The 17364-nt window shown below is 34.8% G+C and overlaps 1 protein-coding gene across 1 annotated transcript in view; it reads right to left on the reverse strand.

Annotated features, from left to right (window-relative positions):
• EIF2A (eukaryotic translation initiation factor 2A) overlaps positions 1 to 17364 on the reverse strand; it is a 41836-nt gene that overhangs the window by 12615 nt on the left and 11857 nt on the right. The window contains exons 2-10 of the mRNA XM_061418972.1: positions 16714 to 16783; positions 13781 to 13855; positions 10924 to 11042; positions 9599 to 9698; positions 9269 to 9351; positions 6236 to 6309; positions 5949 to 6093; positions 5629 to 5745; positions 2293 to 2864 (exon numbers count right to left, since the gene is read on the reverse strand). Coding sequence (XP_061274956.1) covers positions 2293 to 2864; positions 5629 to 5745; positions 5949 to 6093; positions 6236 to 6309; positions 9269 to 9351; positions 9599 to 9698; positions 10924 to 11042; positions 13781 to 13855; positions 16714 to 16783 — 1355 coding nt within the window. The remainder of the gene's footprint in view (positions 1 to 2292; positions 2865 to 5628; positions 5746 to 5948; positions 6094 to 6235; positions 6310 to 9268; positions 9352 to 9598; positions 9699 to 10923; positions 11043 to 13780; positions 13856 to 16713; positions 16784 to 17364) is intronic.

Genomic DNA, 17364 nt, shown 5'->3' on the forward strand with positions numbered 1-17364 from the left:
ATGGATCACAGGCTTTTCTGGCTTTAGTATGTGTCTACTCAACTTTGCTATAATCTGAATGCTGTCTTTAAACTATCCATACTCAGCAATTTCATTCTTACTAATAAAACTTGTTTCTTCAGTAACATTAACTCTAACACTGTTTTGATGAACACATTATATAAAAGTGAAGCTTTTCTGAAAGCCAAGAAATACTTCTTTAATTAATATATAAACTTTTTACTTATAAAAAAAGTAACCTTTTTTCTTCAGGGGGAAGAATCCAAACACATTTTTTCCTCCTTCTTCTATGTAACCCTTTCTTTGTGAAATTATCAACCAGGCTATCTTTGTTTCTAGTAATTTCTTGACAATATTTTCTTTGCCATTTAGCTCTTTTCTGGAATTAAATACAAAAATTTCTCATTTATAGGCATGTAGCTCCTTCAACTAAAATGATGTGACAGGGTCACATAATCCCCAGGTTATATATAAAAGCAAAAATTTAGTGGAAATCTTGACTGTCAAAAAAGTTTAGTTTTAAGAAGCTCTCACATAGTTTTCTCCCACTTTTTTCAAAGTATATTCTTTCCATTTTATTTTTTCTCCCCCCACTGACCAAAACAAATTAGTTTTATGAGTCAGAGAACAAAAATATATACTATTAATAATTCAGAATTTCTTTCTCTTGTGCTAACTTGCACAGATTCAGAAAGCAGGATGGGTTGAGGTCACTTCTTTTTTTTAATCTTGTGTAAGAAAAATTTCAATTGAGAGAACAAATTTTAAGACTAATATATCCTTTTTAAAAATCTAAAGACAAAAATAGTAAATAGGGCTTAATTCGTTATATATTTTTACTAAATAACAATGCAACAAAAATGTTTAAATACTAAGCACAGCACAGCACATAAGTGGCATAAGTGAAGCACAGAAATATTTATCCTTTGAAAAAGTATCTACTTCCCTGAGTGCCTAATCATTTAGTGACTATATAGTTGGACACGACTTAGCGACTGAGCACAAGCCCAAGACCATGCACTAGGTGTATATTAGGACAGTACACCTAATGTATGGTCTTGGGCTTGTGCTCAGTCACTACATGGTGACCAACTCTTTTTGACCCTATAGACTGCAACCTGCCAGGCTCCTCTGTCCATGGGATTTCCCAGGCAAGAATACTGCTGTAGGTCGCTATTTCTTCCTCCAGGGGATCTTCCCAACTCAGAGATAGAACCTGTGTCTCCTGCATTGGCAGGCAGATTCTCTACCACTGAGCCACCTGGGAAGTACCTTTCTATTAATACCAGTAATTTTGTTGTTCATTCTTTTTTTATTTTTTGTTGTTGTTCATTCTTAGAGTAACTTTATTCCTCAACATCATCACAGAAACTCATGTCATTAATAAATGCTCTCTCCTGAGCTCCGAAACATCTTATAGTAGATCAGAATCTGACGAATACTTGAACCGCAATTTTGCATCAGAGGTAAGGATCTAATGGTCCAAGGACAAGTGCGTTTTGTTTGATCAGCAGTGTCTTAAAAAAACTGAGGCATTTCATACAAGCATCCAGACTTGTTTTGTCTTGAAAAATCAAACATTTTGGCAAACTGGGCCTAAAAATCTCCTGTGGAAACAAAAGGCTAGTGTTGTGCAGTTGCTATGGCCTTTAAAGAGGGAATGTTCTCTCTCTTCACCCCTCCCCACCACTCACCACTGTCTCACACTACCAGCCTAGCTTGACAGGCATTTGAATTTGAGCCCACACTCTACAGCCAGTTAAGTCACACCCACTCATCTTTCCCAAGATTTTACATTAATTACTTTGCCAAGCTAACAACCTTTCACCATCTTCAGCAGCAGGTCCTCCACAATTTCTACCCTAGAGTTTATATCTTCTAATCAGATACCAAGTAACACAAAAACATGCATGAGAAAAAGATCTAGGGCATAAAGAATGGATGTATGGATACCAGAGCGGGGAAGAAGGGGAGGGATGAATTGGGAGATTGGGTTTGACATATACACTACTGATAATATGTATTAAATAGATAACAAATGAGAACCTACTGTAAAGCACAGGGAACTCTACTCAGTGCTTTGCGGTGACCTAAATGGGAACGAAGCCTAAAAAAAAGGGAATATATATATACATATAGCTGATTCACTTTGCTGAACAGCAAAAACACACACAACATTGTAAAGCAATTATACTCCAATAAAAATTAATAAATAAATTAAAAAAAAGAAAAGATCTAGGAAACTCTGCATTGAAAAACCTTTTCCTACCAAAGCAGTAAAACTCTACTTACCAGTTTGGAATTGGTGACTGGTTTATTTCTTAAAGCTGGGGGTCTATAAGCTGTTGCAACTTTAGGTTCTTCACTAGGCACATCACTTGGAACTACTTGGTAAGTTATTGCTTTTTCTGGAAATATTCCATCTAAGAATGGCTGCCAAGAAACCTGCCATAATTCTGCATTTGATGGTACATCATACTTGTGCAAGACAGAGCCTGTATAATGCCAAATCTTGTACCCATTATTAACACGTAACCGTGGGGCACATGTGGCTGTTAAAATATGCTCACCATCTGGGCACCAAGCAAAATATGTAGAATCAGAGGCCACTGGTTTAGAGATAAGTTTGTACTTTTTAACATCCCACACTTCCATTTGTCCCCTCAGATTCCCAAATCCAGCTAGTACTAATATATGTCCATGAGGGCTGTAGTAGGCTGCATTACGAGGGCCAGTTCCAAAGTCAAACACGGGATCACACTTCAGGTTGAAAACTGTCGCTTTGGCAGGCATGAACCCATACACGGCACAAAACTCAGTAGAACTAGAATTCCAAACCACATCATAGATGGGGCCGTTTTTCGCTGGAATAAGAAGATAAAATCTGTTAGAGATAAAGAATTCTATACAGGAATATAATATTTAGTAGTACAAGTTAAAATCATACAATATTCGTAAACAAGTCAAACAAGAAAAATCCAAAACTTTCACAGTATGATAAAATTAAGATTTTTTACATGACATACTGTGGGAATTAATGTATATTTCTTTTAAACATTTTGGCAATTTGGACTCATAGAAGCATCAGCTATTATTATTATTAAACTATTGATAGTTTTCCTTGAGAGAGGCAATATACGTATATAACAATAAAAACACAAAAAAGACATGGCACAAAAATAAGCCTCTCTGGTGGTTCAGTGGTAAAGAACTTGCCTGCCAATTCAGGAGATGTGGGTTCCATCCCTGGGTCAGGAAGAGCCCCTGGAGAAGGAAGTGGCAACCCACTCCAGTATACTTGCCTAGAAAATCCCATTGACAGAGGAGCCTAGCATGCTACAGCATGGGGTTGCAAAAGAGTCAGACACAACTTAGAGACTAAACAACCATGACACAAGGACAACCAATCCTCTATCATATTTCCTGCATATTATTTCAGAATATTTTTGTTGAAATTAAGCTTCTCTCTCTTAAATACATAAATGCACATACACAAAAAAAAGTTTTAAACCTTTCTTGTTTCATTTAATACTCCTATCTTGGAAATTCTTCCATAAAGGCACATTGAGCTTTGCCTCATTCAGCTGCACTGTGTTCCATTACAAACCCTGCTATTTACTTTTCATTTGTGTAAATTTACACAAATAACACCTGTAAGAGAGAAACTGCCTGGTCAAAGGACACATAAATTTACTTGATAATGTACACTGAAATGCCCTTTAAAGAAGTTGCACCAATTTACACTACCAATAATTTTTGATAGCAAAGACTTTCCCCTCATTCTCACTCACTGTTTCATATTTTTATCTTTGCCAACCTACTAAGTGGAAAACTGTGTCTGGTTTCCTTTATTATAAGCTAAGCACCTTTTAATACACTTATACATAATCTTATTTCTTTTTTTAGTGTCCTATAATAGTCCTGTGGACTATTTTTTACTGTCTTATACCTATTTTTATTTCCTATTATTGGTCTTTGTTATACTTAATATACTATCAAAATTCATCTTTTCTCATAATCATCCCTTTTCTAAAAATATTTTTCCCTAATTTATTGTTTGTTTTGCTTAGTTTATGGACTTTTTTCTTCCCCCAATGTAGAAATGTATAATTTCATATACTCAAACTTACCACTTGCCCCATATGACTTCTGTCGTGTTTAGAAAGTCTTATTCTACTTTAAGATTAGAAGAAAATTCCCCCGCATTTTCTTCTAGTTCTATAGTTTTAGATATAATTTTTTGGCCCAGCCAGAATTTATTTTGGTAAACAAGTAGTAGCAAAATCTTTTTGTTACAAATAGCCAACTGTCCCCAAAGCATGTATTAAAAGAGCAGCATTTTTACCCATGATTTAAATGCTGACTTTATTATAAGTCAATGGCTACAGAAGTATGGATCTATTTCTGAATCCTGTTGTTTTCTACTGATTATCTGCCTAACCATAACACAGAACGAAACTGTCTTCATTACAATTGCTTTATATCTTAATAGTATCAGAATCCCTCTTTCCTTCCTCTTTTTTTACATAGTTTTCAAACCATTCTTGCATGTTTACTTTTTGATAGCAACTTTGGAATGAGCTTATCTAGTTGTAAAAAAAGAAAATCCACTGGCATTCTAATTTAATTTTTAGATCAGTTTGGAGAGAAATGACATCTTTGTAAAATTCTCACGAAAGGTTAGTTTGCCCTTCATTAGTTTTAGTTTTCTTCCCATCAGCCCTATATATTTCTTGTTTTTTTGTTGCCATATATGGAATCTTTCCTTCCATTATGTTTTATAAGAGGATGCTGTTTATACTGTGACAATCTGTATGAGCTGAGGTGATTTGCTTTTCACCTTTCAAAACTGTATACTTATTCTTTTGATCAGAACACTCACTAGGTCTTTCAGAATGTTCTATAATAGTAGAAAGTGCGTGGGGGGAGTCATCCTTGTTTGGTTCCTGACTTCAATGGGAATACATACTGTTTTAAAAGAAAGTTTACCTTACCCTTACATGTTCAATTCAAAATAAAGAAGATTACTGAGTTGCAGGAATTTTAAAACTATTAAGTTACCTTAACTCCTTGAAACAAAGTATGAAGTGGTTAACACTCTTCAGTTCTGAAGATGATGCTAAACCCACTAGATCAACTTGCTGTCATAGTTAAATAAGCTCCCAAAGAGCTAATACAGTGGAATTACCTCACTCAGCAAGTTCCCTACTCAACTTACAGCAAAACTAAATTAACTAATTGGATTCTTTCAAAATAGGTATGTTTGGGGATGAGTTAAATTACTTAATGAAGATAAATTTTATCTTAAAGGTTGTTAAAATATGTGAGTTCTATCACTTGATCAACAACTTAGATGTGGACTTCCCTGGTGGTCTGGTGGTTAAGAATTTGCCTTGCAATGCAGGAAAGTGGGTTCAATCCCTGGTCAAGGAACTAAGATCACACATGCTGTGGAGCAACTAAGCCTACTGAGCCTGTGAGCCACAATTAGAGAGTCTGTGTGCCACAGCTAAGACCTGACACAACTAAAAAAAAAAAAAAAAAAAGAACTTAGATGATAACATTTTTATGGCACAGTATTTTTGACTATCATCGATTCTCCCAAAGGGAGACTACTGGAGCACTCACGTAATTGCACCACAGCACTTTCTCCATTTGTTGCAATGTAGTGCAGCGTCTGTTCCCCATAGTAGGAAGCTCCTGTCTTGTCAACATCTGTACTAGCTATTACCAACACAGCAGTAGCTAAAAGGATAAAAACTTTAATTAGGTTTAAAACATAAATTAACCTAATGTTGATAAGAAAAGCATTAAAAAGTGTAACAGGCCATATGTAAATTTTCAATAAATAAACACTGGTAATTTTTCCTTTTTCTATACACACAGGAATATAAGTCTAAATTAATGCTTGATAAACAAAATGGGAGATAAAAAGATATTTCTCATACCTTTTTTATTCCATAGCATTGTGACCTTATCAGCCTTAAAGAAACTTTTATTGGCTAAAGCTGCATGAGGCTCATCAAAGTTGGGGTACTGATATAATCTAACAAATGAAGGTGCACCCTTACTTCCTGGAACATAGACAGCCACCTAAGATACACAGACATAAGTAAACACTTAATTTTTTGAAGCATATAAACTAAGATGGACATGTCTTTAAAGTCACCAAAAACTAGGAAAAGGCTTAATCTCATACCATTCCACATGAACAAACAAAAACATTAGCAATTACCTTGTACGGTTGGGGTCCAGGTGATAACACAAAATCATTAATTTTTTTCAAATGCAATTTATTTGCAATTGTGTCTAAAAAAAAAAGTAAATGGTGTTAGGTTAATGAGCAAAAGGTAATTGATATGTGTCAAATTCTGAATACATCATAAAAGGTTAATGTAACTATACACAAAATGTAGTCTCATGTAGGCCAGGCAGAGCTACACAGTAGAAAAAGCATGGGGTGAGAGCCAGATGGACCTATGCTTGAATTCTTACTCAGACACTACTAACTGTATGACCTTCGCCAAGTAAGAGAATCACATACTTAATTCCTAGTACACAGTGCCAGGCACAAAGTAGGTATTAAATAGGTATCTATTCTCTTCCCTTAAACCTCTGAACTAATGTTGTCTTAGAGCCCATCTGATGGGAAAGATGACTCTAGCTTGCTACTGTAGAATGTGGATATGAAAATTCCGTAACTAACATGATACACAGATCCATAACAATGTTAATCACAACAATAGTAACAATAACAATGGCTAGATATTTGTTGAATGATTCCTCTGTGCCAGGCAGTAAGAAACCATGTTATCAACACTACTGCTCTCATGGTCAATGGGATCAAGAGCTATTACTCGCCCTTTGTTCAAATATGAGATCAACAGCTGTTCAAAAGTAGCATATCCAGCTGCTAAACTGGCAGCCCCCTCCTTTCAGCATGCTCATGAAGTGGCAAGTAAGATAAATAAGCAAGCTAACCCCAAATCAGCGGGAACAGGTTAAGTCTCAAAAGCAGGAAATTGAAGGGTACAGCTAAATGATTGTGTGGATGCTATCAAAATCAGCCTGCACACCATCTCTGGTACATGTGAACAGTTTCTAATTCCCATTTTACTTTCTCAACTTACAACATGGTTATGTCCTGATAAACCCATTTTAAGTTGAAAATATCATAAGCTGAAAATGCACACCTGATGCATCGCTTATGTTAGACTACCCTAAATGTGCTCAGAACACTTAACGTTAGTCTATAGTTGAGCAAAATCATTAAACACAATGCTGATTTTATAATAAAATGTTGGATCTCTCATGTAATCCATTGAATACTGAACTAAAAATGAATAACATAATGGCTGTAAGAGTCCAGAATAGCTGTAAGTGTATCAGTTGTTGACCCTTGTGATCAGGTGGCTGACTGGGAGCTGTGGCTCACTGCTGCTGCCCAACATCATGTATCATACCACGTATCTCTAGCCCAGGGAAAGATCAACACTCAAAGTACAATTTCTACTGAATATATATCGCTTTCATTTTAGTATAAAGTCAAAAAAGATAAGCCAAACTATCCAAGTTGGGGACTGTCTGTACTGAAAAGTGTTCAGTCACCAACAGAATGCTCTAAGGACAAAAGGAGCTACAAAATTTCTCCTTTAAAGTATTTTTCAGTAATCATGTTATTGGTGTTATATTGCTGGTACTGCTATTCTTAAAACACTATGTGGTCCAGTAGAACAAAGCAAATAAATAATTATATGGATGTACTATTCTCAAACTATCTCCCCTGGTAGCCCAGAGAACCAGATTCTCAGTGTTAGCAAAAAAACAATACAGATGAAAGCTAAGAAAGAAGAAAAAAAGGAGTAGAAACAATGATCAATCAACACAGTAGCAAAGAAAATCCTCTACACCCAGACTGTAGTCTCTAAATACCATTTTCCACCAAAAGAGAGCAGAGTGTACTACAGAATTGGCTGATTATAGGTATATAGCAAGAAATAAACAAGATAACCCTAGAATGACTTGTCCCACCATACAGCAAAGAAGTCATTAAAGACCAATGACAGGACAATTTAAGCATTAATAAAAATAATTTTTAAAATGGATTAATCATATATGTTTATTAGGTTGGGGGGAGGCTAACTTGTCTAAGGGATCTAGTTGCTAGTGAAAGAATTCATTTCGTTAAAAGTGATAAACGAAAAGAATATTTATCTTGCCTTTCCGATATAAAAAGTAACACTAGGTAACCAAATAGTAGAAAAGGGAATTCTCTTTATAGTGGTAGTATAAACTAACAAATGAGATGAGGAGGGAAACTTTAATATCAGCAATTTCTAACCACTCATAAAATAATGGATCAAGGCACTGAATATTAATGCCAATTAACTGTACAAAATTAAAGACAATGAGACATTAGGTGCTTCTTGATAAAAAAAAAAATACTGCCTTATGATGATGTAGTCTTGCCCTCATATCTCCCAAAAAGAACTTGAAACTGACCAACTCTAGATTCAAATAGTTATTTACAGGAAATAGATGAATATGGTAAATTACAGAATAGGATACAAGAGCAAAACTTAAATTATGGGAAGATATATAATACAAGTAACCTTGTTTCTAAAATAATAAACTGCAAGGGGAAAAAAGAATAGAGAGGAAATCTATATTTAAAGAAACTTATATATATATATCAACTGTAATATGAAAGACATTATCTAGATCTTAAGTATTAAAAAAATTACATTTTGCAATTATTAGAAATTTGAAACTGACCAGATATTTTATAATCTGTGATAACAGTATTATGACTACCTTACTGAAATATTTACAGGTAAAATTATATGATGTTTATGATTTGCTTAAGCAGAGTAAGAGAGATGATAGGTGAATAGATGCCTGGATGAAGAAGGACTGGCAACAGGCTGATGATTACTGGGACTAGGTGTCTACTTTCGTGTTTGAAATTCTACACAATATTTTAAAAATTCATATCACAGAATTTCAATAGCAACTAAACTCAGTAAGAGCTATTCAAATATATTAATTTAGTAGTAATTAGATGGTAAAAACTTATTATAAAATAGTATATTTGTGTTATAACATTTTACTAGCATTTAGACTTGAGTTACTCAAATGAATTCCTGTAACAGCAACTGTTGTTAACATAAAAACAGGATTTAGGAGAACCATATGATGCCATATAAGGCAATAAAAACTGTACACATTTATAGTAAATAATACAATTATTTCATAAATCTTTCCATACTAAAGTTGTTGTTTTCAAAAAAGTGAACTTCATTGTTAACATTTCGGGCACAAAGCGTTTCATCTTCTGACCAGGAAGGACACCTACAATGAAGAGCAAGAATATAACTATAGCATGTTAAAGTTTATGATACTGTTTACCATTTAAGGAAGAATACTTATAAACAAAGATCAAGATCTTACTCTATTATATTTCCACATACAAAATCCTTAAAGATCTGGATTTTGATCTGACAAGTTATATTCTAAATTATACCAGAAAAACAAATAATATGCAAAAAATATATTTAAAATATTTAAAAATAACTAATATTTTAAAGCACTTATTTACCAATTTTGCATTTTTTTCTGAATGAAGGACTTCAAACATGTTCCAGTTTTCACATCATAAAGTTGCAGATTGGGTATCCCAGCTGCATCATCTTTAGAAGCTGCCATAAAAATAAATTTTTTTTGCAGTTAACTGTCTCCTAACACCAGTAAAAAGATTTCATTCTTAGAAAAAATTTCAACAAGATTATAAAGATCAGGTAAGAGATGCTTTAAATCAATTTTCCCCTCTAACTTAAGTTATAGATTTAATCGCCCATTCCTAAAGCCATGACGATATGACAGCTGTTTGAGAAGTTCAGTATTTCTGAAATGAGTCAGTTACTACAGTTTTTAAAAATACTTACGAGATTTCTTGTTTGTTAAGTCTGATGTGGTTTGCTGTTAAACAGATTAAACTGTCTTATGAAAGCTGTGTCTATAAGTCACACGCATGAAAAAAGTTACATAAAACCACTCATAGTTCTCAACTGATTCTCCAATTCTTGTTTACTTACTTGGAAAACTAAGATTCATTACAGTCTATGCCTCTTGGAAGAACAAACTCAGAAGGTTTATAACCCTATAATGAACTACTAACTGATGCTGGGAGGGATTGGGGGCAGGAGGAGAAGGGGACAACAGAGGATGAGATGGCTGGATGGCATCACCGACTCGATGGACCTGAGTCTGAGTGAACTCCGGGAGTTGGTGATGGACAGGGAGGCCTGGCATGCTGCGGTTCATGGGGTCACAAAGAGTCGGACACGACTGAGCGACTGAACTGAACTAAACTGAACTTAACATATATTTATTCAACAATATTCACATTATTACAAAATGCTTTTAAAAATAAGCTCTATACCAGTGCCCAATATTTTATCACTCATCTACAAAGCAGTTACATAAAATGCTCATATAAAGTATATTAGATCTTTACTTGTTCCAGAAAATGGCACACCATTTCCTACTCTGTCATACCATCCACATTTCTTAGATGATGTGTCTACTGTACTTCCTCTTTATGCTTATATAAAACATTTCATCTTAAAGTTCATTATTCTTCTTAATTTTGAGATCTTCTTTATCCAGTAATTATTTACTTTATAAATTTTCCCTTGAGCTTTTTCTTTTCCTCTATCTCATGACAAATCTTCTAACTTGAAATCATTTAAAGTACACTGTATTTGGGGAATGCAAGATTCATTGTTGATTAAAAATATTCTTAAACACTGCTTAGTATTATAAAGATTAATTATTTTCCTATAAGGTTATAACCTTCTCTTTCTTCCCCCACTGAATTGCATTGGTCCTATCAGAATATTTTTACAATTGGAATATACTTACCAGTGTAAGGCTGCCATGTTGCCAGGACAGTGTTTTTTGGTGAGAACTCAAGGCAAACTGCCTTTGGAAGGTCGAAGGAGTGCAGCAGTCCCTTTTTAGTGACACTGATAACATTTATTCTGGTTTCAAAAGAAATTACTTCAGCAATGAAATACTGTTTCACAATAGTCAGCACTATCCAAAACATTCATACTTCTTTTTAAATACAGATCACTCTGAAGTGTTCATTTTTCATAAAGATCAATTTTCAGTTAGTTCTAGAAAATATCCAATAAATACTCTAACATAAAAAAGAATATGTTTTACCAAAAGGCCCCTATTAAAGGCTGGTGCTGGGAATTACTAAGAGTCAGACACGACTGAGCGACTTTACTTTCACTTTTCACTTTCATGCATTGGCGAAGGAAACGGCAACCCACTCCAGTGTTCTTGCCTGGAGAATCCCATGGACGGGGGAGCCTGGTGGGCTGCCGTCTATGGGGTCGCACAGAGTCGGACACGACTGAAGCGACTTAGTAGCAGCAGCAGCAGCAGCTGGGAATTAAAATAGAATTTCCAGGAAGACACAATAGATGATACCACCTTTAGCCAAAAACAAATAACAGGCCTTTGAGTGAACACAGTGCAAACCCAGACAAGCAAAGGAATATCAAATTCAAGAGAAAACAAAAAGTGTATTTTTTAATTTGAGTAAATGGAAACTGAGCATCTGGGGAAATCATCAAGGAGAGTTTTGATGTCTATTAAAATCTCAGAAGCATTCTCCAAAAGACACTACTATAAGAATTATCATGATACAATAAAGACAAAAATGACAATAACCGTATATTAAAAAAGCAGTTTCCTTTTTTTTGGAATATTTTCTACGTACTATGTTCTGTTTTAACCACTTTATGTACATTTTCTCATTTAATCTTCACAACAATCTCATAAAATAGATATTAACATCTCCATTTTACAAATGGTAAAACTGAAGGTTAGGGGAAAAAAAAGTGATATGATTTGATGATTTGCCCAAGATCATACTACTAATAAATGCCAGATCAAGGCTTTGAAACCTGTTTGGCCTGACTTGCTCTTGTGTAGTCCTTAGGATTAAAAAAAAAAAAAAAAGATATTCCTTCTCACTGCAGAAATTCCTTAAGTTATTTTATTCAACTCAAGTTTGAGAACACTGGGTTAGGATAAGCAAAAACTGCTTAAACACACAGATATACATGCTTACAACGGTAGATTCTTTACAATTTACTGTAAATTACATATTTTAGAATTACATGAAGTTTTCTGTTGTTGTTAATAAACTTTGAAGTTATTCTTAGTTTAATGAAGGGTGTATATTTTATATGCATATATTTAAGGAAAAATCAGCTATAGCTTCTGACTTAATTAACCATGGACTCAGCAAAGACTACAATCAATACTCTACATCTGTTTCTCTCGACCCAGGAACAATATGTATTGCTGTGGCTGTAGCACCTTAAGGAAATAAATACTAGAGCAAGGTATGAAAAAATATATTAAAAAGATGAATGGACACAACATGTGGGGACATAGTAAAAGAACTGAGTTGAACTCAACAGAAAGCAAAGAGGAGATATGACATATAAAATAATTAATGATAATTGCCAAAGTGAAAATAAATTTACTTAATAAACTCTAAGTTATCAGAATAAAGGATACATCAAAAAGATAATAGGCAATGAAAAGATATATGGTATATCCTATCAGATAGTAAATTTCTATCAACTTATTACCCAAATAGTACAAACTAAAATATGGATTTAAAAACAATACAACCCAACAGGTTATACCTAAAGAAATAAGTTGAAAGTGCATCCTTTCTTTTGAGACTAAGACTGTTAACATTGTGAATAAGACCCAATATAATTACATTATTAATAATTTGAGAGTAGTAGTTTGTTGATTGTATTTAGTAACTTACAAAAAAATACTAATGAACATTTTTAATTATAAAAGTGAATCCTACCAGCTACTTATAGTTGTAGAAGTGAATCAACTAACTCAACACAATCTTTCTAGCACTTTTAAAAATCATATGTTTAATCCAACTTGACCTGATAGTCGAAAGACCCGAGAATATATTACCATGGTGTAAGAAACATTTAAAATGCACTTTTCAAACTCATGTAATCGTTTTTCCCCCTTAAAAATCTAAGCTATTGTATCTGGCTAAACACAACAACACTAAAATAACTTTAAATCAAGCAACAAATACTCGGGCATTTTTCCTGGTTCTAGTAATTAAAATACAGTGACTATGGAAAATGGAAAAGGATTAGTTTTCTGAGTGAAATTATGACACTGAAATCTAAATACTTATTTTTCTTAAAACCAATTTTATAATCTGATTATTTTATGTAATATAGACTATACCAAACATATTTCTGAATAACTTATACTTAATGACACGCTGTTATCTACAACAAAATAGCAATAAATACAGCTGTTAAGTAGTTTAACAGCAAAAATATAAAGTATCTAAGATAAAGCAGCAAAGAGAACTACTCTCTAAGTATTAATGCAGAACTCAAGAAACCCTAACCAGTAACTTGGAGCACCACTTAAAACAAACTGCTGGCATTAAATTAATAGCCCCTTTTCATATGTTCCTTTTTAATTCTAAGAAACTAGAGAACTCAAACAAGTTTGACACATAAATAGAAACTAACAACTTTGGAGATGTTCTGTGAATGTTATACTGGAGATAATACCTAATTGTACCAAGACTATAAAGATGGAGTTTATAAATGACATCCAAATACATGTTATTCAAATAAAACAATTACGTTTTATATTCATGACATATACAAAAAAAGTTATATAAATAAACACTAACTTTTCTCCATTGCCCCAGGCAAACAAGGTCCCATCCTTACTAAAGGTATAGGCTTTGCAATTTTTCCCAGATTCTCTGAAAAATGACAAGGAAAAAAAAAGCTTAAATTAATAAACATTATTAAAAAAATCTTATCAAAAATCCACAATCTTACTAATTTAGTGACTAAGAACTTACATAAATTTTAGAAAATAATTCTAACATGCTTTAGTTTGTCCAAAATACTTTCCCTCTTAAAATGTAGCATTGACCACCACTATAAAGTAAACTGGAAATCAATTTTTATACCAACAGATCAATCTTAAGTAAGAAAGAGAGCCCTTTGGGGTGAATAACTAGTTTGTCTGAAAACCCAAAAAAGTAAGTATATGTGGAAACTAGGAGTTCCCAGGTGGTTTAGTGGTAAAGAATCCGTCTGCAATGCAGGAGACCTGGGTCTGACCCCTGGGTCAGGAAGATCCCCTGGAGAAGGAAATGGCAACCCACTTCAGTATCCTTGCCTGGGAAATCCCATGGACAGAGGAGCCTGGTGGGGCTATTCCATGTAGTCACAAAGGAGTCGGACAGGATTTAGCAACTAAAAACAAACAACAATGTGGAAGTTACCAGCTGTCAGTCCTTATCCTGAGACAGCTGAAGGATTTCAACACAGCTTTGTAAAGAATTTCCCAAACTACCAGCGTAACAAAACAATGGTGGGTACAATATCCTCAAGTAGCCAACAAGTGCCCCTGGATTTAAAAGACAAAGATCTTCCATCAATTTCTCCTGTGCAGAGAAAGTATTAACAACCAGAAGAGGATATTCACATTAAATAAATATGGATGCAGGATTCTGTACAAAAACTAACCTGTGGAACTTGGACTTCTTGGCAATCTTCTATCAAATGATGAAAACTTTAAGCACTGTATCTCTCAAAAGGAGATGGCCACTGTGAGCACATCTCCCAGAGATAATGAAGACCCATAAAGAAATGTGTGTGTGTGTGTGTGTGTGTGTGTGTTCAGTAATGTCCATACATGTAGTCACAACATCAGATCAGAATTTTGTAGCTAATAAATATTTGAATTGTCAAATAACAACACACTGAGAACTCACCAGTACACCCCTTCTAAACAGGGCACTATCTTTGCATTAATTCATCTGATGATGACATTTGTGTTTCTGTAATCACACAATGCCCAGATCTAAAAGCCTGACTAGAAGCAGGTTTTTAAAAATCTTCATAGAAGGTAAATACTACATTGTTCCTATTGCAACTCACCAAGAGACATGCACTGTCTCCTTGTTCTACTCTTAGTGATGCTGAGATTGTACTGGACTCACTATGCGCCTCCTCAGATCCAGTGAATCCTTCCTGCTCCCAGGCGCCAGCCATTCAAGGAAGACATGGCCACCTCATCTCCTTAACACCACTGGTTGTCTCAGACTCTTCAGGAATGAGGGCCACATTTCAGCATGGCTTCCATTACACCTACTGCAGTAGCAGGAAGAGGAGCACTGGCACTCAGATTCAGCCCAAACAGATCAAAAGAGACTCTGGCTGCAGTCAATTCTGTACCCATCCTCTTAACAATAGGTTGTTCGAAGGCACAGTGGTTTTATACAACCTCACTGGAGAGATTTGCATGACCAAGCAACCCGGGTGGATTTTGTGAACTGGTGGTCAGCTCAGTGTATCCTATTCTATGTTTCCTTTCACTTCCTTTTCTCATTTCCATTTCTCCCTCAGTCCTGCTGCCTTGGGACTGCACATCCCAGTGAAGTGCAGCACAAAAGCTTTAATCCAGACTCATTTTCTAAAGTGGTACTTTTCAAATATTAATTTGCATACAAATTACTGAGGACCTGGTTAAACTACAGATTTTGATTCAGTAAACTGAGTAGGGCCTGAGATGTTACATTTCTGCACTGACTCAAGGTGTTGCTAATACAGTTGACCTTTGGCCCGTATTTTCTGTAACAAAGTTTTAGAGAACTGGAGCTCATAAAAAAAATCATCAATAGAGTCAGACGATGACAGTCTGATTATAAAGTTCCCTATCAACAGTTCATCTAACAGTTTCAGCATCTTTCGATGATCATTTGCCTATATCAGCTGTTCTCAAAGTGTTGTCTCTAGACTTGAAGCATCAGCATTAACTGAGAACTTAAAAATTCTTATTCTTGGGGTCCTGCCCCAGATTTACTGAATCAGAAAACCTAAAGAGGCAACAGTATCCTGTGTGTGTTTTTTTTAACAAGCTCTTCAGATGATTCTGAGGCATGCAAAAGCTTGAGAACCACTGATACATGACTTCTTTACGATAAAGAAATAGTGATTATCTAAGCCCAATCTTCCTTCTGGGTTTACTACTGCTCTATAGAGAAGTTTTCTTCATCAACAGTTTGGTTTCTCTGAAAAAGTTTGTACAGGAAGTAACATAAATGCTTGATTTTTTTTTATCAGTTTTCAAAGTAATGAATAGGATCCCATCAATGTCTAACACTGACCAAAAATATTTGGAAGGAGAAAGATTTTGGAGGGAATATTTATATACTTGACATGCCTTAATTTTTGGTCATTATTCTCCTTAATCCTCAAATTGTTTTCTCTAAGGTTGGCAGGAACTCTTTCAGGTTGACTCCTATCACAGTTTAGCAAAACCCCCTCAGGCTGTAATTTAATGGAGATGATAGGCAGTGGTCTGGCTATCACATTCACAAGTTTCTCCCCATTCCTCTAAGCCTCAGGCATGAACTAAATTACACTGTTGTCTAGACCTTTTAAATGTACTCAAGCTACTGTTTTCAAATCTAAAGGTCATTTTTTTTGATAGAGAATATGCATTCTTCCCATCTTCTGTTAACATTATGTGATATGTCCCAAGAAACTAGCTTATCTGTTCTTTTTTTTGTTCTCTATAACATTACTCAACAAAATAAAACCATACCTTGGGAACACTGTGCTTTCTGTAAAATGTGGTGGTCCATTTACCATGTACAGCCCTTCTGATCCTCGGACTAAAGGAAAAAAAGGGAAAGAATCACCATTACTTTGTTAATAAATATTCAGTCTTCACAAATGTTTAAAAAAGCGAAAAGTTTCCAATCAAAATACTAAGAAAATCACTAAATATTTCATAGAACTATTAACATCAGCATTAAATGGGTACATTTTTCTTGCTCTTCTGCATAAGATCATTTAACTGCTGGGAAATAAATAGGTAATGCAATGAGTTGAATGTTTGTGTAACCACAAAAGGCTCATGTTGAAACCCTAACTCCAATGTGATGGTACTTGATCGTGGAGCCTTTCAGAGGGTTATTAGATCACAAAAGTGGATTCCTCATGAATAGGATTAGTACCCTTTTAAGAAAAACACAGAGGATATGTGAGGCTACAATACACTGGCAGACAACAAACAAGAAGAGGGTTCTTACCAGCACCTGACCATGCTGCACCCCGGGCTCAGACTTCCAGCCTCTAGAATTCTATCTCCTGTTGTTTACAAGTTACCTAGTATGCGGCGCTTTGTTATAACAGCCTAAACTGACCAAGGGGCTTCCCAGTTGGCGCTAGTAGCAAAGAACCTGCCTGACAA

This window comes from Bos javanicus, chromosome 1 (genome assembly GCF_032452875.1).
Source record: "Bos javanicus breed banteng chromosome 1, ARS-OSU_banteng_1.0, whole genome shotgun sequence".
Classification (NCBI taxonomy): Eukaryota; Metazoa; Chordata; class Mammalia; order Artiodactyla; family Bovidae; genus Bos; species Bos javanicus.